Below are 24650 nucleotides of genomic sequence, written 5' to 3'. Positions count from 1 at the left end.
TGTGTTCTGGAAAGACAGAACTTTGTTTATTGTAAAAAACCCCTTGGGGGTTTAGAGAAAGCCTGCCCATGTAAACCACCTTGAGTAAAGTCAAAGGAGTACTCCAATGACTTAGAAAGATGGTATATAAATACCGTTGTTGTTGTTGTTGATAACAACAACCACAACTCATGGCCATCATTTCATTTTAATTGCCAACAGCCAGAGATGGCCAGTCAGGTTGCTACTTGCTGCTAAAAATCAAAGTTCGGAAAACACTAATTACACGTCTTATAATGTGTAACTTGAGTGTCTATCCTTAGCTATAACCTCATCGTGGATGAATTTAAAGGTGTTTTTTCCCAAAGGAAGAATCATGAAGCAACATGTAAGACTGAATTTCAGTTGAACTTTGGAAGAGGCACGCTATAAACTTCCACACTGTAACCACAGATGATGACCACTGTGTCAAAATGTATCTGGCTTGGCTATAACATATTTATCTCTTTAAATGCACATTCACAGCTCTATGGTGATTTACATCGTATGTTAAATATACTCAAGAGAATAATTTGTTCTGTATTTATATTGTCCAAATGGAGTGTTTGAAAAACTTATTTCTAGGTGTTTCTAGGTGAAGACTTATTTCTAGGTGTCTGCTGTATATTTATACCAATTATTTGTGTGATTTAAAGTGCGTTCCAGAGATTGCAATGGGCTGGTGTAAGTTCCTTACGCCAGCCCAGGAGTTTTGCAAATGTGGCAAAAGAAAAAACTCCAGAGTCAGGGAAGCTGGTGCAAGCCCCAGGGCAGATGAGTTCACACCGGCAGCAGGCTGCCCATGCAGGGGTCTGGGGAGGGTGGAACTGGGGCATTCCTGGTGGGGGGAGGGCAGGTGGTGGGCATACCTGTGCATGGGCCGGGCCCCGGGTAGGGGTTGGTGCCAGGATCTGGCAGGCTGGATCCTAACCCAGAAGCCTGGCTTGGCACAGATCTGAGCAGCCCGGTGGCTCTTTAGTTGGCCAGCCTGCCTGTTCCTGCTGACCTGCCTGTTCCAGGGCAGGTTAGGATTGGGCTGTGATATATTTTTTCTACTGTCTGTTTTGAATACATTTTATGTTTATTTTACTGAAGAAAATCTTAGGCTGCAATCCTATACATGAGGGGAGGCCAAAACCTTAGACATAAAAGCCACATACGATAAACTTCAGATGTTTGAGTGTCGCAATATTTAAGAAGCATTTAAATTCTTAAATATATTTACTCACATGAACATTAAACTTACATTTTAAGTTTACCAGTGGACTCCCAATTTATGAGAATCCAGTGGACTCTCAGTTTATATCTGGTAAATAATTATAAAGCTTGAAACATTTTTTTTACCTTTTATATTAATTGTGATACAAAATGGACAGCATATTTCCATGAGCCGCACATCATAGGTCAATGAGCTGCATATGGCTATTAGTTCCTATTTTGTCCCCTTCATCTCATGTATGAGGGCTAGTACCAATGACCAGTGATTTTCAACCACTGTGCCACGGCACACTGGTGTACCACAAATGGTCCACAGGTGTGCTGAGGGGGTTTAGAGGAGAGCCATTTATTAGTATGGCCATTGGGGATCTGAGCCCCCCACCAGCAGCATGGTGTGCCTTGTTAATTGTCAAAAAACTGATAGTGTGCCTTGACCATTTTAGTGCCTTGTCAGTGTGCCATGAGATGAGAAAGATTGAAAGTAGTTGTGCTAACCCAGTGACAAAGCAAACGCTTCTGCATATCCCACGGTTAGTCTCTTTATAATGATTTTATTAGATACTCCAAGGCTAAGCTGAGACTTTACAGCTATGGGCCAAACTACATGTTATGTTAAACATGTAGTTCAGCCCTGCATTAAAAAAACAAACAAACAAGAAAGGTTAAATATCAGTTCTAGGGGAGGGCCAATCAGGACTGAGGCAGTGGCAGAGGGCATTTAAGCCTCTCTAGCCAAGTCACCATCCCAACAAAAATAATTGCCCTAAAGCCACTACTGTTTTAACTCCTGAAGGAAATTTTCATTGGCACCATAGTGAGTTTGGCTCCAATTAATTTTATTCAGATTCAACCTGAATTAGTGTTGCCTGTCCCACCTGCTCTCTATTACTCATTGCTCCTGCCTTACCCTAATGTCAGAATTTGTTTTGTAAGCTCATTAGGACAGGGAGCTATCTTTTTTGCTGATGTTACTTGCTAAAGTGCCAAGTACATGCATATAAATAACAAAAACAATTAAGCCCAACTAGCATCCCCTTGCCTTCTTTACAGAGCGGATTGGGGATGAATCTTGCTTTGTGTTCCTTTCATTGACCTGAAAGAAACCCTGGCTTCTCATGCAGATGCCTTGGGAGCTGCCTCATTATTTCTTAAGGAATACAGGTATAATCTTATTATCCCTTTCAACTAAAGGAAAATATATTGTTTAACAATAGCCTTGTTGATGAGAGGGCAGCTGGCAGACAATTCATCAGTTATTCTCTCTCCAGGCACTTAGAACAGCTTCACTCTGAGGCAAACAACCCCTCCCTTCCCCCTAAGCATGTAAAAGAATGCTAAGTGGAAGTGATTATCACCTCCTCCATTCTTACCCTTCGCTGCAGGAGGGATTGCTGCCTCTGAGTGAAGCCTTTCTAAGCCCATGGACAGAAACTGATTGTCTGCCTGATACAGTACAAAAGTCAGCAAGGATGTTTTTAAATCCATTTTTTAAATGGATTTGCTTTAATGCGATTTTTACCATCCACATGAGCTCTGGGAACGGAACCCTCATTGATACCAAGACTCAACCTGTACTCAGAGGTACTCTCCAGTGGTTCCCAAACTTTTTAGAATCAGGACCCACTTTTTAAAATGACACGCTATTGGGCTCCACCTGGCTTTATAAGTCTAAAAAAAGTGTTTCACTTTACAAAGGCTCTGTTTTTATCCTTTTGACCAGGGGTCTCCAAACTTTTTGGCCAGAGTGCCACATCAAATATCTGGCATGGTGTGGAGGGCTGGAAAAAAAATGTAAACATAAAATTTAAATAAATAAATTTGAGATGGAACTTAGATGAGTGAATAAATGAATGAATGGGCTCATTCATTCAACCTCTCTGGCCCTCAGAACACCCTCCAGACACAATCAGAGCAGTTCTGGTCATGTTCAGCTGAGTGGGCCAGAGGCTTTCAGGGGACAAGAGGTTGGCCGCAGGCTGGAAAGAGGCTTGCTGCGGGCTGGGGTTTGGAGACCCCTGCTTTTGACTATGGTGGGGTCTGCCTTCTGGACCACCTGCAGCAGCCCTAAAGACTGCTTTATTTATGAATGCCAAAGGGGTGTGGCTATAATGGTGGCTGGGCAGCTGTGCTCCCCCTAAGCAGCAGCTTGTCACATAGCCTAATCTGCCCTGTCAGTTTTGCAACCCATCAAAAATTGGATTGCAACCCACTGGTGTGTCCCAGAACCATAGTTTGGGAATCGCTGCTATACTCTCTTCTTGGTCTAGTCTAGTCAAAAATAACAATGAACATTAAGAAAGAGGCTCTTTTTTTTCAGGAGCTTTTCCCTTTTACATTAATTTGTTCACATTTCACAGACAGAAAATAAGAATCTTCTTGTGTGCTTCTAACACAACTAATTTTCACACCAAATATACTTGAGCATCTAATTCCATGATTTAAAAAAAACAAAACAGTGCAGAAGTTTGTTCTTTTAGCTAAAGACACTAGAAGACCAACAGCAGGCTAAACAGGATAATAAACCACTGGGATATACAATGTATGTATCCAGGGCCATGAGATGTTTTCCCAGAGAAAGTGTTGCCATAGGTTGAAAATGAGAAAGCCCAAACTTTTATTTTCCATTCCTGTTTATTTATGCAAATATTACACGCGCGCGCACACAGGCTAATTTTATTTTAATTATATTTTTGCTCAAAAGCAGCTCTTCCTTTTGGGACTCCACCCTCAGAACCAATTAACTGTTTGATTAGAAAGAAGAGAATGACCTTTTTGTGCTGCTGTGTGAATCCAGATGCCAACCCCAAGAATCTGAGGATTAAACCAAAAAGAAAAATTATATGCAAAGCATCAGGAAGCAACATCAGAACCTAGAAAACTCTTCCGCTGTATAATTCCAGTGTTTGAAGTTTGATTGTGAGTTATGTACTGAGTCTTCAATCTCAACCAGGACTAATTTAATTTTACTTTTACTTATTTATATTTCTCCCCTACTGAACAGGTTCCTAGGGCACACAAGACAATTTCTCATTTTTTTGCTCCTAGCAGATTGCAATCCTGTTATTACCTCAGTGTGGTCAAGTTTTTGTCAGCTGCGATGAACGTCTGGAAAAGGATGATAGACTGTGACCATCCTCCTCTACATGGACTGTGAGAGGCGATACACTGGATGAACAGCTAGAATGGCTCTGACTAACTTACACCTTAAATTAGAGACTAAAGTGGAGATTAACATCATAAAGGAGTAACTTCTTTGAAAGGGGGTTTACAGTATTTTAATGTTTTATACTTATTTTCACTGCTTATTAATATGTTTATTTTTAGCTCTGACTTTATCCCAACTTTGGAATACAAAATGTAGTTTTAGCCTATTTTAGCCTATTTGATTTATGATAGCTTGTTTTTACTTTTAAGTGCACTTCTAACTTTGATTTTATTCCAATTTTAGAATAAGCTATAGCTTTAATTATTTGGAGTTTATGTAGTTCATGCAGCTGATTATGTAGTACAGCACTGATTTTGTTTTATGCCAGTCTGTGACCGTAATTAAGATTTGATTGATTGATATTTATTTATTATACTGATATATGCTTTGTATTATATGTTGTGTCCCTCATGTTTGTGCTTATATTAGCTACAATTAAATTAGTAATAACATGAATATTCCAAAGGTATAGCACAGAATTTGGGCTGATTCTGTAGAGATGGCTATAGAACAATAGTTCTCAAACTTTTCAGCATCAGGACCCACTTTTTAGAATTACAGTCTGTCAAGACCCCCTGGAAGTGATGTCATGGCCGGAAGTGACATCATCAAGCAGGAAAATTTTTAACACCCCATACAACAAAATCAAATTAAGTAAATTAAAAGTATAAATTCAAAAATGTATTTTAAATAAATAAAATCCTCCTAACCCTCCCAAGCAGTTTCTAATCTTTTCTTTTAATTCCCAAACATCCCAAAGGCTGCAATCCTATCCTAAGCCCCACTGACTATCTTTGTTAAAAACACATACATAGAAACCTTGTTAAAAATACAGATCTGTAACATTTCACCAAATACAGTCACATACTGTGATAGCATCGTCTAATATATTAAGTGGGTCCCGCCCCACAGTTTGAGAAATACTGAAGAATAGAGGAATAAAGTTGCATTCAAGTGATATTGCTGGGTTTCACTACTCACTCAACTGAAATGTATGGAGGATGGGTGACTTTCAACCCAAATCTTATATTTATCACAGCCATAGAACGGCCACCACCTGTTGCAAAAGGCACCCTGACAGTGCGCAATTTAGTACACTGCTGGGAGCACTGGCAGGAAGGCCTGTGATTTCTCATGCTGTCATCAGAGGTTTTCCCACTTGCTGGTGCAGGCAAGTTAATGGAAGAGGTGGGAGGAGGTGACAGGAGAGTTGAACAGAAGTGGGGAGGGGGTGAAACAGGGCAAGGATGGGTGGGGGGTGGGCAGACTGGGTCCTGGGAGGGACCTGTATTGGCGCCATCAGTGCCGCTGATATCCTAATCCCTTCCTGGGCCTGATTCTGCAGTATGGATCAGCACAGACCTATGCTGGCAAAATAGCTGTTGTAGGTCAGAGTAGGCCCCCATGCACAGTGGAGGCTTACCTTCAGGTAAGCTTCCCTCCTTACCTAGAGGGGGTCTCCTTTACTGCTCCTCCACCATAGGATGCAGCAGTTGCCATTTTGGCGATCCACTATGGATCCTCCATAACAGCAGCACAGAAAGCCCTGAAGCTCCTAGAGCAGACATGTGCAATTTGCAATCCAGCAACTCAAACATATCCTGCCAGTCATGTGCAACCTGGCAAGGAAGGCAGCAAGACAGGAGGTTCCAGTTCAGACATAATATTAAACCATAGATTAGCATTATGAGAATGAGCTATTTCCAGCTTCAGAGTTGTATGAGCCTCTCTCTTCTCCTCTTCCTTTGCATGCAAGGGGAGAGACTGCAAGTTTTTGCTTTGGTTTCCCATTTTGTCTGAACTTTGGGAAGTTCAGACAAAATATTCTAACTCAGAGAACTGTGACTTATCCTAAGTGTGGCTTCTTAAAACAAACTATGATAAGACCATGGTTTAATATTCTGGTTGGTGAACTAACCACATTTAAAACAAACCACAGTTCTCCAAGTTAGAAAATAACAAGGAAACAGCAGTTAATTCAAAAATAAAAATAAGTCCTTTCAGTCTCCTCATACAAAAAGGAGGAGGGGAGAACATGTGAGTTGAAAGATTTCTAAGGCTAATTCTCATACCACTAAACCATGCTTTAACATTATATCTGAACATTATATCTTTTTTCACTTAACCGCAGATGTGGGGAACCGCCCCGCACAGCTCCCCTCACCACCAGAGGGTTTTCTGAGCCCTGCAGAGGCTGTGCACATTTGCCTGTGGCCTCTGCAGGCCTCAGAATGGCCATTTTGGCCCAAAAAGTCACTTCTGGTTTTACAAAAAAAAACACAGAAGTGACATTTTTATACCTTTAAAAGGCATTTGAAGCGCCAGGGAAGCCCTTCAGGGCTTAAGATGTCATTTCCATTTTTAGGGGGAAAAAGAAGTGACTTTTTTTGGCCAAAATGGCCATTCTGAGGCCCACAGAGGCCGTGGGCATATACACGACCTCTGTGGGGCTCAGAAGGCCCTACAGTGGCAAGGAGTTCTCAGCAGGGGGTGTCCCTGGTATCCATGGTTTCATGTAATTATGGGGGATTCCTGAATGGAACCCCTGAGGATAGCAGGGGATGCCAGTATGTAGCTAGTGGGCTACATCTTGTTTAGTGGGTCACACATTTTGCTGACTTGTCTGTTACCCTGCACGTGCCCGATCTCGTCTGATCTCGGAAGCTAAGCAGGGCCAGGCCTGGTTAGTACTTGGATGGGAGACCGCTTGGGAATACCGGGTGCTGTAAGCCTATACCATAGTCTTTCGAGACTGAAGGTTGCCAACCACAATGTTGCATAATAATAATAATAATAATAATAATAATAATAATACAGTATTTATATACCGCCTTTCTTGGTCTTTATTCAAGACTTTATTCAAGGCGGTTTACATAGGCAGGCTTATTAAATCCACGCAGGGATTTTTACAAATTGAAAGAAGGTTCTCTCTTTCAAGAACCACCACATTCAAGGTGTTACACTCCGATCTGGTTTAACATTCTGGCCTCCATCCTCCCACGCTCCGAGCAGATGGAACAGCTCAGCTGCAGCTTGCCAGCTGCTTCAAGGTCGCACGGTGCCGGTGGCCTCGAACTGGCAACCTTGTGGATGTTAATCTTCAGGCAATGGAGGCTCTACCCTCTAGACCAGACCTCCTGCCCTCCTGCATATAGTGGTGTTGTCAGTTCTTGTTGTTTGGTTACTGGTTTGGGTCTTGGGAGGGCTGTGTTCCTTCTGAATATTTCACTTCACTAATTAGATCATGTAGCAAAACTGTTCTAGTGTTGCAAGACCCAGTGGTAATCTTGGCCACTGTACTGCCCAGGGCAAGCCTGGAAGGGCTGTCCCACAAGGCCTTCAAATGTTACTTCTAGGTTGTTGTTTTTTTGTTTTTGTTTTTTTTAAGAAAAAGACATTTTAAGGCCCTCAGAAGGCCATCTGAGGGTTTGGGAAGCTGCACGGCCTCTTCAACCTTTAGATGGCCTCCAGACAGAGTGGCAGCAGGTGTGGGCAGCCCTTGGGGCAGCACGACTGGGGGGACAGTGGTGCCCCCCTCACAAGGGCGGATCCAGTGTTTGTGTTTGGAGCGGAGCCATGATCGCAATCAACTCCAGAGCCCAGGTCAACTAGGCGGGTATACCTGGTCTCCAGGTTGAACTTGATCACCTCCATGGCCAAGGTTGACTAGATGGGTAGACATGCTCTCCCACCTGGACTTGGTGCCCAGTGTACCTGCCGTGTAGACATGGGCTCTTGATTTAACTTATGGGACTCCATGGCCAAGCTTCGATGGGTTTTTAGACCTGAGCTTCCACCTTGTCTTGGAGCTATTGGCTGGAATGGGAACCCAGGTCTACCCAGCTGGTAGATCTGGGTGGGAGCTCTGGTCTACCCAGCTGGCAGAACTGGGCTCCAAGTCCAGGTGGGAGTCCAGGTCTACTTGTCCACCAAGACCATGTTAAATCAGGAGCCCAGGTCTACCTGCCAGGTCTACCTGCCAGACCTGGGCTCCCGCCTGGACTTGGAGCACAGGTCTACCTGCCAGTAGACCTGTGCTCCAAGTCCAGGCGGGAGCCCAGGTCTACCCAGCTAGTAGATCTTGGCTCCCACCTGGACTTGGAGCCCAGGTCTACCTGGCAGGTAGACCTGGGCTCCCATTCCAGCCAGTGTCATTGGCACCCCACCCAGTGGGTGTTCCTTCCACCTGATTTTGCTTCCCAGCTCAGTGGGGCCCTTCCCTGCTGGCAGACAGTTGGGGGGGCCACACACCCATGGTCCCCCCTTGGATCCGCCCCTGCCGCCCCCAGCTGTGCTGCCCAGGAGCATTTGCACCAGTGGATCCCTGCTTTGTACACCACTGGCAAGCCCACTGCCAGCTGGTGTTTGTTTTCTTCTGAACAGAAAGCTGTTCTCTACACAGGTCAGGGTTGCCAACCCCCCAGGATTGGTCTGAAGTCTTATGGACTTGAAAAAATACAACACTGGGAATTGTAGTCTCCCTTGGGTGTACCATAATTAAGATTAGGCGGCAAGAAATCTGTTCCATTTTAAGCAAATATAATAGCAAGGCCTGGACAGTAGTGACTAACAAGCTATAAACTTGGCTTGTAACTGGGCAAAACCTACCCTACCCGATTCACAATTGCAGAAAATTGGGCTATAATATTATGAACCCCTTTAAAAATACTCAGCACTGAAGAAAAGCATTCAACAAAATTTACCTCGGGGCAGTAAATTAACAGTGGAGAGTGTAACTGCTTCTGCAGGGGGAAATGGAAGACCAAGCCCTTGTTGATTTGCACAGGTGCAGAAGTATTAAAATCAAGTCAGTTTAAAACGTAACACTTTTAAAAGACGCAAATGTACTATGTACCTGAGTGTAAAGATGCATGAAAATGTAATCTTGGAAGGGTATCACATATGCCTGTTTACTAAACATGTATATATTCTATAATATTAATAATTTATGTAGCACTTTAAAAACGTGCTTTATACACCTCTGCGATTGGGGCCTTTCAGGCGCCTGATCAGCTCTGGCACCAATAGAAGCAGCAGACACCACCAACAATAGGAGAAAACAGTCACGAACACAGAGTTGTCACGAGGCACTCGCACGCACCCAATGAAGGGGTATTTCATAATCTCCCAACGGAAACATCTTCCTCCAAGCTGCATCTCAACTCTTAAAACAACAGCTTTTAAAGACCAAATACACATAGTAACAATAACAAAGCCTTCCATCTCAGTTTTTCTCTAGCTCCAAACCCGCGGCTTTTTGGACGCACCTCTCAGCTCTCATAACCATCAATGGAATCTGTAATCAACCAGCCAGGCCTGCCATGCAAACAATTTTTTTAAAAATGATTCTTCATTTCCTTTATGGTGGGCCTGCCAGGAAAATGTATACGTTTCTCTCCTTCCTTTATAATCTTATTTTATAATCCCTTCCCTTCTACCATCCCAAAACTGGTTATTGTTTGGGGGAAGATGACAAACATTTTCTCCCCGTTCCTTCTATGGGATGAAATGTGAGAGACCTCGCTATTAAAAAAAAGAAAAGAAAAGCATCTAAAGTCCATACCTGGATGCTAAGATGAACTTCTGAGGGAAGAAAGCAGGATGTTTTCAGAAGTTTAATCCACGGTGTTGAGAGAAAATGGACAGATCCCGCTTTCTCTTGCCCTAGATGGAGAAGCCGGACTGGAAAGAAACTTCTGCAGGCTGATGCAAGATGCCTTTGCGAGCGATTTAGCATTCTGAGGATTCCTGGGACCTGGCCAGAAATCCCACAATCCAACATATTTCACATTTGGTTTCAATTAGGGAATGAAAAGGGGGAAGCAAGGAACCAACTGCAGCGGACGTCTCCTTGGAGGCTCTTTTCCTTCACTCAAGGGAATTTGTGCTGAACTATAATTTACAGCAAAACCCATTCATTGCGAGGGACAACAAAAATTTATAGCAAACAGGCTGTGGGGAACCCCTTTTGTTCCCTTTTCCCCCTTCCCCTCAAGGGAGCTCCTAGGCAGGTTTAACATAAAGAGGGGCTCATATGAATCATTCTGGGCTGGGCCTCATTAAGGCTGACTACATGTACTGTCTTTGTCAACTATTTCGTGTATTGTCCTTCATCTGGCAGAAGAGAAACAACAGTTCCTCAGCAGCCCATTTGCTGAGACTGGCATGTGCCAATCCGTTAGGACAGTGGTTCCCAACATTTTTTCGCTTGCGTACCTCTTCCATAAACTGTACCCCTCATATTAGCAAAATGTTTGTAATTAATATAGCTGCTGTTATTTCAAATTTATATGTTTGAAATATCTGATAATACATAAACTGATGGCCAGAAACTAGCAGTTGCTGGGGCTTTCATAGCCAGCCAGCTTCCTTCCTGCCTGCCTTACCAGACCTGCAAGGCATTCTAATGCAGACCTGTCTTTTTCTGCCATTATTCTTTTACCAGGACCTTTGGGGTACTTGAAAGTACCCCTGGAGGTACACGTACCCCAGGTTGGGAACCACTGCGTTAGGCGCTCCAGGCCACCTGACCAGGTTGAAGGTAGGTAGGCTCCTCTTCAATGAGGAGGTAGAGGAGCTCCCCCTAAACTGAAGTTACTAAAAGCAGAGAACCTAGTTGTTCCAGGTTGCTGTTCATTCTGACACTCACAGGATTAGCCTGTATTGTGAGATTCAATCATCTTCAAGGGGGGAGGGGGAAATGTTGACACAACTACAACAAAGTACAGTGTTAACCTTGGCAACGCCATATCTACTGCAGGCTTTTATTTTTTTCATTTCGCCTTAATTGTTTTTTTCTGTTTCCACCAATATCCTTTTTTTGTTTTTAACTCTTTTAAAACAAACTCTTATTTTATTTTCAAACACTGCTTGCCCAAGTTGCATGTTCAGAACACACAGCTTTCCCCCCCCCTCATCTCTGATGGCCATCACCAAGGGCAAGTGTGGGTGCAGGGAAGTTGTCTGCCCAGGTACCCAAAGAGAATCCTGATCTTTTGAGCTTACCTGAGTTGGGAGATGGGGTGAAGATGGGAGCAAAAACTTCCCCTAGGCCTGGGGTTGCAAACTGTCCCTCCTGGTGACAGAGTTTCTACTGATTTTTTTTTTGGGGGGGGGGGCATAACAGTTATTTTTCTGCCACTCCCAGCACATACACGTGTCATTTTCTTTTCTAAATTAAAATCGAACCCCTTTATTTTATTTTTAACTTTGCTGGGTAACAGGGTTTGGTTTGACTTTACTTCCTGGAAGTGGAGGGAGAACAGAATGGGCTATCGCTGAGTTGTATGTGGTTTTTAAAATATACTTTATTTGCATCTGGCTGGGTGACTTTCCCCTGTCGTTTATAGGAGGGAGGAGAGAAATCTGAACCATCTGCTTTAAGATAAAAACTGCCAGCTCAAGCGGTTTAATGTTGATGGTTCAGATGGCAGAACTTGGCACCATGCTGGAGGATGTTTAGATTGAAATCTTAGTTGGATCTTAGAGGTCCATTGAGCGATCAGTGGAGTTAAAATGAATTTTGATAAGCGTTCAACATTTTCCAAAGTTCCCCCCCCCCCAAATATTGAAAATATTTTACCTTCAAATTCAAGCCTTGAATCTTTTAGCAGCAACTGTTACCCTGCACATGCCCAATCTTGTCTGGTCTTGGAAGCTAAGCAGGGTCAGGCCTGGTTAGTACTTGGATGGGAGACTGCCTGGGAATACCGGGTGCTGTAGGCTTATACCATAGTCTTTCGAGACTGAAGGTTGCCAACCAACCAACCAATCTTTTAGACTTGTTGGCATCTCTTGTTTGGAGGCTGGCAGGCTTCAAATATGAAATTTTATAAACCATTAACTGTCAATTGGTCAAGAACTAAACATAATTGTATATGGGCTACCCAAGTATCAGTGCTGGGTTTTGGGTATTCACCAAGCAAGGAGTAAAATGTGACCGTTGTTGCCCAGGCAGAAATCCCAGCCTGCCCTGCAGTCTTTTATAGTTCCCTAATAGGGGAGGACCTTGGGACACATCACAGCCCTAGAGGAGCCTCTGACTTGCAAGTCTGTTAGCTCACCACATGGAGCAGCGCATCCAAATGTAAGCATCCACATTCTTGTCCTGGCAGTTTCTGATACAAAGACTGTCACATAGTAAACTGTATTGAATGCCTATCAAATACTAGACAGACAAATGTGAAATAACATGGTAAGTCAGCCACTGAATATTCAGAAATACTTGGTAAATACTGGACAAGTGACCAGACAGCAACATTCATAGTGGAAAGTTTTTGGGGAGTAACCTAGCTTCAGCTGTCTGTGTGTGCTGTGATGAGGTAGCCAAGCAGGAGTCAGGTTTTGATTGTTTACCTTGCCCTGACCATGTATTGTCCACAGAATACAGCCCACATTTAGCTCTAAAAGCATCCTGTGGCTCCAAGAAAGAGCACAACAAAAGGAAAGAGAGCAATAGGACAAGACTGAAACAGCTAGAACATCAATTGGATAAATATTCAAACAGAAGCAGAAAGAAACCAATTGGAACAGGGCTGGCCTGGCTGAGCAAGTGAAATGAAGACTAGCAGTTAGGTAAGGCAGCCACCTTACATCATCAATATACAATCAAATAAAGCAGGAAAACAGAAAGATTGCAATAGAAAAAGAAAGAAAAGAAAAGCAGCAATTATGATAAATGGAGCCAGCAGAACCAAGAAAAAAAATCAATTGAAAGCTTGGTGGAAAAACACCTTTTAACTCCACCAGTTTTCAACTGAACTTCTACTGAGTCATGTAAGGCAGCTACCCAGAGGTTAAATTTTATTTTCCACATTTTTATACTACTTTTCCTCCAAGAAGCTCAGGGTGGTGTACATAGTTCCTTCCTTTATTTTGTCCACATGACAACTCTGTGAGGTAGGGCAGACTGAGAGATGGTGATTGACCCAAGGTCACCTAGGAATCTTCAAGGTTAAGCAGGAATCTTCAGAGTTAAGCAGATGTTAAGTGGAATTTCCAGGTCAGAGTCCAACACCAGAATCATTAACATCATCCTGGCTCTTCTCAATAAGACTCCTCTGGATATTGCTGCCTGCTTGTAGCTGCAAGAACACTTTCCTTAGTAGATCCCTTAGTGGGATCCTCCTCCCCTAATACATGCTCTGCCCTACTTTTCCCACCCCCTCCTGTTGCACAATTTAAATATTATGCTGAATAAGTATTTAAATCACATAATGAGGGTCAGTTCAGATGTTCCACTATGTGCCATAATTATGAGGTTGACAGTACATTAGTCGAGGGAAAGATACACACATGCACGTCAAGTGCAGGAGTGGGTTGGTCAGGCAGGATTGTTCGAACCAAAGTTCCTTCCTGTATTTTATTTTCATTTAAAAGCAATTTAAGCTGCCTTTTCAAACCAAGAAGGAAAGTTCAAGGCAGCTTACATCATCAATAACATGTCATATACCATCAAATAAAGCTAGATAATATCCGAAGGTTGCCAGTTCGAGGCCACCGGCACCGTGAACGGCGAGACCTTGAAGCAGCTAACAAGCCTAGCTGAGTTATTCCACCTGCTCTTTGACCGCTGTCAGCCTGTGTGGGAGGAAAATGGAGGCCAGAATGTGCTACCAGATCATAAAAAGATCCATCTGAAATGTGGTTCTTGAAAGACAGAACCTCCTTCAATTGTAAAAATTCCTATTGGGATTTAGTTTAGCCTGCCTATGTAAACTGCCTTGAATTGAAGTCTGAGGAGGAATCTGATGACCAAGAAAGGCGGTATATAAATACCTGGAAGAAGAAAAAAAGCAGTAAAACTCCAATAAAAAGAGAAACAAAAGCAAAGCAACAAGCATGATAAATGGAGCAAGCAGGGGGAAAAAAATCAATTGAAAGCTTGGTGAAACAACACCATTTTAAGTCCACTGGTCTTCCACTTAACTTATGTAAAGCAGACTTTGTCCAAATACTGTCACTGTCAGAAGTTAATTATAACAAAACCTTTTCTCTCGTCACACCCTCACTGTGAAACATCTCAAACAGATGCCCCAAGCATGCTCCATTGTTACTTTTATCTGTTTTTATCTGTGTTTTTATCTGTTTGTGAAATTATGTTTTAATCTGTTTTATATGTTGTTAGCCGCCCTGGGTCCCTTTGGGGAGAAGGGCGGGATAGAAATAAAGTTTTATTATTATTATTTTTACAAAAGATTTAAAATGTGTATTTTGTTTTAAAGGGTCTCTGGAGTGGGACAGATTTAGTTGCTGAGATGCGTTGAAATTCATATTTATGCCTTCAGTCTGTCAGATTTTTCTCATTTGCTTTGCAGCTACTGTTGCATCATTTCTTTAAAAAAATAAAAGTTGTGAGGAAGTTTTAGAGAGATTTGCTAGAGAGGCAAACAGAATAAGAGTAGCCAACCAGCAAAAAATGCCAGTTTGATAGAATGACCTTGATCTTCAGGTAATTCTTTGTTGAAAAGAGAATAAAGATAAGAGAAGGATGGGAGCAATTTCATAGACTTGGAAGGACCCACATCTAGTTCAACTCCCTGGCTGTAGCAGGAAATCCTCCTATAGAATCTTCAACAGGTGCCTGTCGAGCCTCTGCTTGAAAGTCTCCAGTGAAGGAAAATCCACTACCTCCTCTTGGCAATCTGTTCCACTGCCGAGACACTCTTACCATCAGGAATTTCTTCCTAATATGCAGCCGGAATCTTCTCCCTTGCAATGTGTACCCATTTGATCTAGTTCTAACCGTTCCATTATGACAGGCTACAGCCTAGCTGCAGTTAAACCATGTCTCTACCTACTGGATGACCAGGTCCTGCCTGTTCCGTTGCACATTGCTGTTGCAGACAGGATGAAACTGTAATGGGGTAGCAGGTGACTTGTAACATTATTTAGACATAGTACATGTTGCAAGCAACAAGCAGGTTTGCATGCAAATGCTTCAAGCCCAGTTATTGAAAGAATCCATTTTGGGACCAAATCAAGTACTCTTATACCTCCACAGCGCCACTGCTTTCCTTTCAGCTCTCATCAAACCTCCCATGTTCACTGCATGTTCCCAGTCCTCTCCCCAAAGAAAATGAAGCCTACATCCTGAACTGTAACTATACTTAAATTCCCTTGCTCCCCTTTTCTTCCTTCATCTTTCCATCTGTAAAAATTTGGATTTTAAAACAAACAGAAACACATGCCCTTTTTCTTATGTAACCCTAAAACAGCACACACATCGCTGACAGTTTATTAGTTATCATGATACTGTAGATCAGCCATTTTCAACCACTGTGCCGTGGCACACTAGTGTGATTTGAGTGGTCCACAGGTGTGCCACAGGAATTTGGGGGAAGATCATTTGTTAGTAGGGCCAATGGGGATGTGAGCCCCCCACTGGCATCATGGTGTGCCTTGTCAACTGTCAAAAACCTGATGGTGTACTTTGACAATTTTAGGGCCTTGTCAGTGTGCGACAAGATGAAAAAGGTTGAAAATCGCTGTAGATATTAGCTTAAAATCCTGGCTTTAATTTAAATTTTCAACAAAAACAGGATTCTATGCATATCTATGTAGAAGTTCCATTATGCTCAGTGGGGCTTATTCTCATGTAAGCACATATAGTATTGCAGCCTTACGCTCATGGTGTGAGGAAACTAAAGTTGACGCTAAACTTCATCAGTACTTTAAAAACCAGTGGCAGCTTGCTGGTGGTAGGTCCTGCACTGGGCTCCCAAAGTGTAGTAGGCCCACCCCCAGGCTTCTAAGCTAAGTAGTAGAAGGGATAAGCACTACTTCCTCCCATCCTCATCAACAAAAGGGGAGGTATCTTCAGCAGTGACAGAAGCAGCTCCTCCTTCCTTACCAGCTGCAATGATTGAGAGGACTTTGGGAAAGTCTTATTTGTAGAGTGGGGTGCCAGGTATGGCAGCTGTTCAAAGTCTTTTGCCCAATGAGTACTCCCACTAGTAGTAAGGGTGGCAGGAGAAGGCAGAAGAAGGGTCACTACAGACCATGGTTTCTCAACATTTTTTTGTTCATGGCTCTATTCTCAGTCTCATTTCACTCTATGTATGGTAGTTAAGCTAGGCAGCCCCCTAATGTTTCCATACGGTTTGCACTGTTTAAAATATGAGGTTGGCCCCTTTCTTTCTCTCATTTTGTTGCCTGTTAAAATTTTTCTTTTCCTGCTTTAGTTCTTCTTATTGGTTTTGTTCCATTCTGTGTTCTTCTGTTTTAGATTTAGTTATTTGTTGCACTCTGGTCTGCAGAGGGCTGTAGAGTATGATTCACTTTGTTATGTATTTTATTGGTTTTATTCTTCAAGGTCTAAGCCCTGTGCATATCCCTTTTTTTTTAAAGAAGGCAGAAACATTTTCAAACAAAAATCACAATATGGGTCATAGTGGGTTAGGGCCTCCCTGGTGGCCAAGTAAGTTTAGAAAGGGGAGAGGGAAGGGAGATGAGCACAAGGTTAAGAAACATCATTAGGAGAAAAAACAATTTAATGCAGCTTAATTTCTTCCCCCTTCTTTCAACTGTGCAATTTTTGCAAGATACAGATGTGATTTAGATAGTAAAACAAAATCGAACACTGTCCCCCTCCTTTTAATAAAAAAGTAACAAACATTTGAGAAAAAGTTTCAGATTAGCCTCTCAACTCCGTACCATTAAGACCTTTTACAGGAACAATATGTGTTTCAATACAAATGTCTTGAATCACTGCAGCATGGAAGGCAACATCTTTGCTATTTAAGTGTTAACTTTTTTAAATTAAAAATTATATAAATAGAACACTCCCCTAGATGCCAACAGCAGTAGAAGCTTGCTTCTTATTGTAACCAAGTCCTGGATTTTGAAGGAACTCCTCCTGAGTGAAAATTCCACTGAGTGACACTGAAAGCTTTGTCCGAATATTCACAGTCTAATAAGAACAGATAACTCTGGATGAGGTGGATGATTCTTCAAGGAGATCTCACATTCCATTCTTCACCAACTGATGGACCCCATTCCTGTCAATAATCAAAGGGGCATGGAATTCCTTGTCCTTCACAAACTCCTCCAGACCCTAGCAAAAATTAGATGCAGCAGATATTCAGAAAACCGACAACAGATTTAGAAGTACTGTATTAATTTTTGATGACCTAGCATAATGAGAAATACAGGCCTTTCAATTTGATAACCTACTGAATGACCTTAGAGCAGCATTTCTCATACCACTGGTGGTACTTGACACATGGCTGCCTATGGCTCCCCTCTGTTTTGGAGGCAGTTCTGGATTCCCTGCCTTGAGTGTTTTTGCCTGGTTTGTTTTCCTCTCTGGCCCTGGTTGTGGTGGGAGGGAGATCCCCTGGGGGCTGGGGGATAAGAATAGGCCCTCAGTTTGACTGTACTTGTCGTAAGAGGCGACTAAACAGCAAACGGGTAGGTGGGACTTGTTAGCCTGGGAAGGCAGCTCATCTAAGAGAAGGAAAACTCTGATCCCAAATCTCCACTGCCTTGTAGCTACATCCAGTTATGGAAAAGGTTTCAGGAGTCAACCTCGAGGCAAAATCCGGAGCTGGAGTCCCTGAGGCAGTTTGCAGCTGTATACAGTCATGTTCTGGCAACTCCTGCAACGCCGCTGGAACCAACCGTATTGGCTTCTGCCTTTCCATTGGGCCATTTCAGCGATGCGGAGAGGGGGGATTTGCTGCATGGGTAACAGCCTATCTGCCATACCTTCTTTACCCAGGCTTTGCGCACTGGAGAGGACACTCCAACTTCGCCATCAGCACAACACGGGAAGCAGCAGTTTACCGGTTATAAGTCTTCACTCGATTGGCATAGAGCGTGACGCCGGGGGCTACTGGGTGGGAGAGATCATTGTATCTCATTGGGCAGCTACCACCCGCCTTAAGCTGGGCAGTCCCCAGCCAGTAAGTTGCTGCTTCGCCATGGTCCATTAACCTCAGGGGGTTTGTGGGGTTTAGGGTGAAAAACCAACAAGTGGATCAACAACTCTGCACCAGGCAACAGAAAACTCCTGCCCTAAAGCTGGGCACCTGGAACGTTAGGACGACGACACCTGGCTTTTCTGACAACCTGCAAGAAATAGACGATGCACACAAAACAGCTGTCATCAACATGAAGCTGAGCAGATGGACATTGTCGCTTTTCAAGAGATGAGGCTGCCAGATTCAGGATCTGTCAAGAAGAGACAGTCTGGCTTTGCAGTCAGAAATACCCTGCTGGAATTCATCATCCCACCTACTGTGGGAAGTGAAAGAATTTTGTCCCTGCAGCTCCACTCATCAGCAGGACTTGTCACTCTCATCAGTGCTTATGCACTGACTCTGCCATCTCCAGCAGAAGATAAAGACAAATTCTATGACAACCTGGCCACCACTATCAAGAAAGTCCCCGAGAAAGAACCATTGTTCATCCATGGCAACTTCAGTGCTAGAGTTGGTGCTGATAACAGTTCATGGCCCACTTGCTTAGGTCAGTTCGGCACTGGGAAGATGAACAAAAATGGCCAACGCCTGCTGGAGTTTTGCTGTCATCACGGTTTGTGTCAGCAACCTATTCTTCAACACGAAGTCCCAACACAGAGTCTCTCGGAGACACCCACGATCAAAGCACTGGCACCAGCTCGACCTGATTCTCACCAGACACTCCAGCCTTCCCAGCATTAAGATTACATGCAGTTACCAGGGTACTGCCTGCAACACTGACCACTCCCTGGTGTGCAGCAGAGTGAAACTGCAAACAAAGCGACTGTATCACACGAAAAAGGAAGGAAGACCTCAAACTGACACCAGCAAGACCCAGGCTCAGGGAAAAGCGGAGGAATTTGCACAAGCGCTTGAGGAAATTCTTCCAGGCCCGGCCGATGCAAATGCATCCAACAGATGGGAACATTTTAAGAATGCTGTTTACAGCATTGCCTTGTCTGTATTCGGCAAGAAGACCAACAAGACAGCAGACTGGTTTGAAGCCCACTCTGAGAAGTTGACACCAGTCACTGAGGAAAGCCTGTCCCAGTGAACGCAACCTGCAGGTCCTCTGAGCTGTTCACAGTAAAGTCCAGAAGACTGCCAGGAGACGTGCTAACGACTACTGGCTCCAACTCTGTTCCCAGATACAGATAGCAGCTGACGCAGGCAACATCAAGAGGATGTATGATGGTTTCAAGCAGGCCCTAGGTCCAACACAGAAGAGAATTGCCCCTCTGAAGTCTGCCACAGGTGAGGTCATCCAGGACCGGGCGCAGCAGATGGAACGCTGGGTGCAGTACTACTCTGAGCTGTATTCCAGAGAAAATGTAGTTACCGAACAAGCGCTGAACATTGAGTGCCTGCCTGTGTTGGAGGAGCTTGACAGTGAACCAACCCTAGAAGAACTTCATGTGGCCCTGGACTCCCTTGCCTCTGTCAAGGCACCTGGAAAAGACAGCAAACCTGCTGAAGTCCTAAAGTGCTGTAAAGAGATCATTGACACTGAGCTGCATGAAATCCTCTGTCTCTGCTGGAGAGAAGGTGAAGTACCACAGGACATGGGGATGCAAACATCACGCTGTACAAGAACAAAGGCGGCAGGGGTGACTGCAATAACTATTGTGGCATCTCTCTCCTTAGTGTTGTAAGAAAGCTGTTTGCCCAAGTTGCACTAAAGAGGCTCCAGGTACTTGCAGAGAGTGTCTATCGAGAATCGCAGTGTGGATTCCGAGCCAACAGGTCCACCACTGATATGGTATTCTCCCTTAGACAGATGCAGGAGAAATGCAGGGAGCAACGACAGCCACTCTTTATAGCCTTCATAGATCTCATGAAGGCTTTCGACCTGGTCAGCAGGGATGGCCTCTTCAAGATTCTCTCCAAGATCGGATGTCCACCCAGGCTCCTCAGCGTCATCAGGTCTTTCCACAAGGACATGAAGGGCACTGTAGTCTTTGAGGGCTTGACATCAGACCCTTTTAAAGCGGAGTGAAGCAGGGCTGTGTTCTTCCGCCGACCCTGTTTGGGTTTTCTTCGCTGTCCTGCTGAAGCATGCCTTTGGAACTGCAACAGAAGGCATCTATCTCCGGACCAGATCAGACGGAAAGCTCTTCAACATCTCCAGACTGAGATGTCCAAAGTCCAGCTGAAATGTCTGCGTGACTTCCTCTTTGCCGACGATGCAGCTGTAACCGCCCACTCTGCCAAAGATCTCCAGCAGCTCATGAATCATTTTAGCAAGGCCTGCCAAGACTGTGGACTGACAATCAGCCTGAAGAAAACACAGGTCATGGTTCAGGATGTGGAGTCACCTCCTTGCATTACAATCTCTGCGCATGAACTGGAGGTTGTCCATGACTTTATGTACCTTGGCTCAACGATCTCTGATACTCTTTCTCTCAATACTGAGCTAAACAAGCGCATCGGTAAAGCAGCTACCACGTTTTCCAGACTCACAAAGAGAGTATTGTCCAACAAGAAGCTGACGGAACACACCAAGATCCAGGTCTACAGAGCTTGTGTCCTCTTCTGTTCTGCAGTGAGTCATGGACTCTTCGCTCACAACAGGAGAGGAAACTGAACGCTTTCCCCATGCGCTGCCTCAGATGCATCCTTGGCATCACCTGGCAGGACAAAGTTCCAAACACAGTCCTGGAACGAGCTGGAATCCCTAGCATGTATGCACTGCTGAAACAGAAATGCCTAAGTTAGCTTGTTCATCTCGTGAGAATGGGCGACGGTCGGATCCCAAAGGATCTCCTCTATGGAGAACTTGTGCAGGGAAAGCGCCCTCCAGGTAGACCACAGCTGCGATACAAGGACATCTGCAAGAGGGATCTGAAAGCCTTAGGAATGGACCTCAACAGGTGGGAAACCTTGGCCTCTGAGCGTCCTGCTTGGAGGCAGGCTGTGCAGCATGGCCTCTCCCACTTTGAAGAGACACTTGCCCTTGAAGAGGGCACTTGAAGAGACTGAGGCAAAGAAGGAAGGCCCACAGCCAGGGAGACACACCAGGGACAGACTACATTTGCTCCCAGTGTGGAAGGGATTGTCACTCCGGAATTGGCCTCTTCAGCCACACTAGACGCTGTTCCAGAACCACCATTCAGAGCGTGATACCATAGTCTCCCGAGACTGAAGGATGCCAATGATTGGCGGTACTTGATGTGGTGTCTGTTGCTACTTGAGGCTTGATTAGCAGAGCTCCAGCACGTACTTCATGCACTCAAAAAAGCCCTCCGGACTGCCTTGAACCTCTTACCAGTGTTTGTTGCATGGCATCTGGTGTCCTGATCTGGAACTAACTGGCCATCACATCGCCAGTTAGTACTATGAGAAGTGATACAGCAGGCAACAATACTGCCTGAATGAATACTGCCTTAGACAAACCTCAGTAATCCTGCCCACTCACCCACCTAGAAACCTTGATGTAATTATACACTGCTTTACAAACAAGACATTCTCGGTGTTCATATAGCAAAGGAATGAAGTAATGGTTCCTACTTTCAGAAGTGCTCACAATCTGAAAAAGTACGCTTCATCAAGAGATTGTTATGGGGATGAACAAGGTAAAAATGCTAGAAGAGTGCCTGGTACTGTATATCATCAATTGTGTATACAATAAAACAGTGGTTCTCAAACTCTCTAGGAGAGTTTGAAAGCCACTAAGTCTTTGCGGGGGAGGGAGGGAAGCAGGATGGGTGGGGGGAAGGCAGCAACATGATCCCCAGGATTGTGCCGCTCAAGGGGGCTGCAGAGAGTGGGATGTATTCACCAGTCCCTGCAGCAGCCTTCCCAGGGCATGGGGAGCCATGCGTGAGCGCCTGCAGCCGCTTTGAAGTGAAAGTGGACCAATCGCGCTCTACTTCTAGTTTTGCAGAAGTGAAGCGTGATCGCTCCACTTTCACTTTCCCTAACCTGGGGAGCCCTGCAGGCGCTTACGCAGGGCTCCCCACATCCTGGGAAGGCTGCTGCAGGGACTGGTGAGTACATCCCAGTCCCTGCAGCCCTGTTAGCGACATGATCCTGGGGACTGCATCCTCCTAACCCCGCCCCTTAAGGGGGCAGAGGCCAGGACCCTCACGCTGGGGCATTGCGATGCCTCAGACTGAATACTACTGCAATAAAGGCATGTCAAAATTTCAAGTTTATCATTGCAAATCATTTGCTTTTCTGTATCCAATGATGTGCACGTGACTAGAGAAGCACTGGTCTATAACGATTGCAACAGCTCTCCAGTGTTTACTGTTACATCTGCCAAACTGTCCTACACATTAAGACAGGGTGAATATAAAATAAGAGAAAAAAAAGAGAACTTACTTCACCTCCATACGAGACAAGAGGAGAAATCTCACACTGAATTGGCAAGTCATTGGCATCTTTCAGACTAAGGAAGAAAAAAAATTAAACAAAGGAGATTTGCAATTTGGAAGTTCACTCTTTAGATCTTACAAGACCCCTGTTAAGTAGCAGATGCTTTAAAGAAGGTTTAGCAGCTTGTGGATTTGCTCACTTGGCTCAGCATCAGCAAAAAAAACCAAAACCATGTCCGTTTAGTAGCCCCCCATCACCCTAGAAGGATTAGTTAAGCGTGCGGTCTGAGTTTGTTAAAAAGACACATATGACCAGAAGCAGATAATGTAGTAGAAGATATAAACAGTGTTCCTTTCACATACACAACTGCTTATGTGTTTGCAGCGTAATTTAAAACTGAGCAGACAGGTAGTTAAAGGCACTCATACTATTTGAAGCATGTGACTTTCCATTTTAGGGCTACTTCAAAGATTATTCATTTCAGGGGCTATATGCAAGAAAGATCAGTAGATTAGACCAGGGGTCTCCAAACGTTTTGACCAGAGGGCCGCATCAAATATCTGGCATGGTTTTGAGGGCCAGAAAAAATAAAAATAAAATTTAAATAAATTTGAGATGGAACTTAGATGAATGATTAAATGAATGAATGGGCTCATTCATTCAACCTCTCTGGCCCTCAGAACACCCTCAAGACACAATCAGAGCACAATTCTGGTCATGTTCAGTTGAGTGGGCCAGAAGCTTTCAGGGGACAAGAGGTTGGCTGCGGGTCAGACAGAGGCTTGCCATGGGCCACATCTAGCCCCCGGGCCAGGGTTTGGAGAGCCCTGGATTAGACTACTAAGGCTTTTGCTGGTTAATTTGCAAGGGCAAATTTTTACCAGCAAGGTAAGAGCACAGTTTTCCATTTTTAGAAGGTTGTTTTGGTTATGGTGTGACAGGTAATGAAAAACATATTTATTCTATTTTTATTCCATCTGCCCTTCAAGGAGCTCAGGGCAATGTATGGTTCTCCTCCCTTGCCCCTTTAATCCTCACAACCACACAGAATGGTGGGCCAGTCACCATCAGCCCAGATTTGAGTAAGGATTTGCTTTTGCACATGGTTCTGCATCTTGAGTTATATATGTTGAGGTTTTTGGTGCTTTATTTCAAGTGTCATAAAGTCAATTAATCCATTAAGATGGATATGATTAACTGGTTGACAGCCCTAAAGATTTTCTACACCAAAAATATGGAAGAACAACAAAAATAAAATCGCACAATCAAAATCAGCAAAATTTTCCTACAGATAAGTGCTTTCCGCTAATTTTGCAGTACTAACATTTGAAGTAGCTCATAGTCACTCAGATTCCTCTAAAACTAAAACAAACACACACCTACAAACATATAGCCATTTTCTTCAAGTCAAACATCACAACTGTCGGCCCAGCTATAGTCCAATATCCCAACACTAAAATAAGCAGTGTAGAACAAATCAAACTGCCTTATAACGAGTCTGATCACTGGTCCATCTAGTCCATTGTTATCCTCCCCACCCCAAGATCTAAGTCAGAGCTTTGGTTCACAAATATTGGCTTAGCTTACAAAGCAGCTTCTATTCAATCTTGCTATCAACTCCTCCTCCATCCCTTGGCACCTAAAGTGGAATTCAGGGAAGAAGTTCTATTACCTGTGTAAGAAACAGGACAAATTTTTGCCATCCTTTTCCTTCTCCAAACTGCACTGCAATCAAGTTCCTGTTGGAAGCTGCAGGGAGTTCACCTTGCCAGAGGGTCTGGAACCCTCATCCCTGTAAGTGGATCTCTAGACAGCTGGCTAAAAGATGCCTTTCCCAGCCCTTCCCTTTCTCCTTTAAATGAAGTTGCCTGGAATTAAACCTGGGGTCCCGTAAATTTAAAATATGTACTGAGCTACACTCTCCCACAAAC

The 24650-nt window shown here is 44.0% G+C and overlaps 1 protein-coding gene and 1 pseudogene across 3 annotated transcripts in view; one reads left to right on the top strand and one right to left on the bottom strand.

Annotated features, from left to right (window-relative positions):
* Positions 1-7054: 7054 nt before the first annotated feature.
* Positions 7055-7173, top strand: LOC136649783 (5S ribosomal RNA; annotated as a pseudogene).
* A 9741-nt stretch (positions 7174-16914) lies between these two features.
* The window catches only part of UAP1 (UDP-N-acetylglucosamine pyrophosphorylase 1), a 28756-nt gene continuing 21020 nt past the window's right edge, over positions 16915-24650 (bottom strand). For all 3 annotated transcript variants that reach the window (XM_066625796.1, XM_066625798.1, XM_066625797.1), the window contains 2 exons: positions 22726-22792; positions 16915-17495 (listed from right to left, as the gene is read on the bottom strand). In XM_066625796.1, coding sequence (XP_066481893.1) covers positions 17403-17495; positions 22726-22792 — 160 coding nt within the window. In that variant the 3' untranslated portion in view covers positions 16915-17402. The remainder of the gene's footprint in view (positions 17496-22725; positions 22793-24650) is intronic.

The sequence above is a fragment of the Tiliqua scincoides genome, chromosome 4 (genome assembly GCF_035046505.1).
Source record: "Tiliqua scincoides isolate rTilSci1 chromosome 4, rTilSci1.hap2, whole genome shotgun sequence".
Taxonomy (NCBI): domain Eukaryota; kingdom Metazoa; phylum Chordata; class Lepidosauria; order Squamata; family Scincidae; genus Tiliqua; species Tiliqua scincoides.
This window is presented reverse-complemented; position numbering and strand designations above follow the sequence as displayed.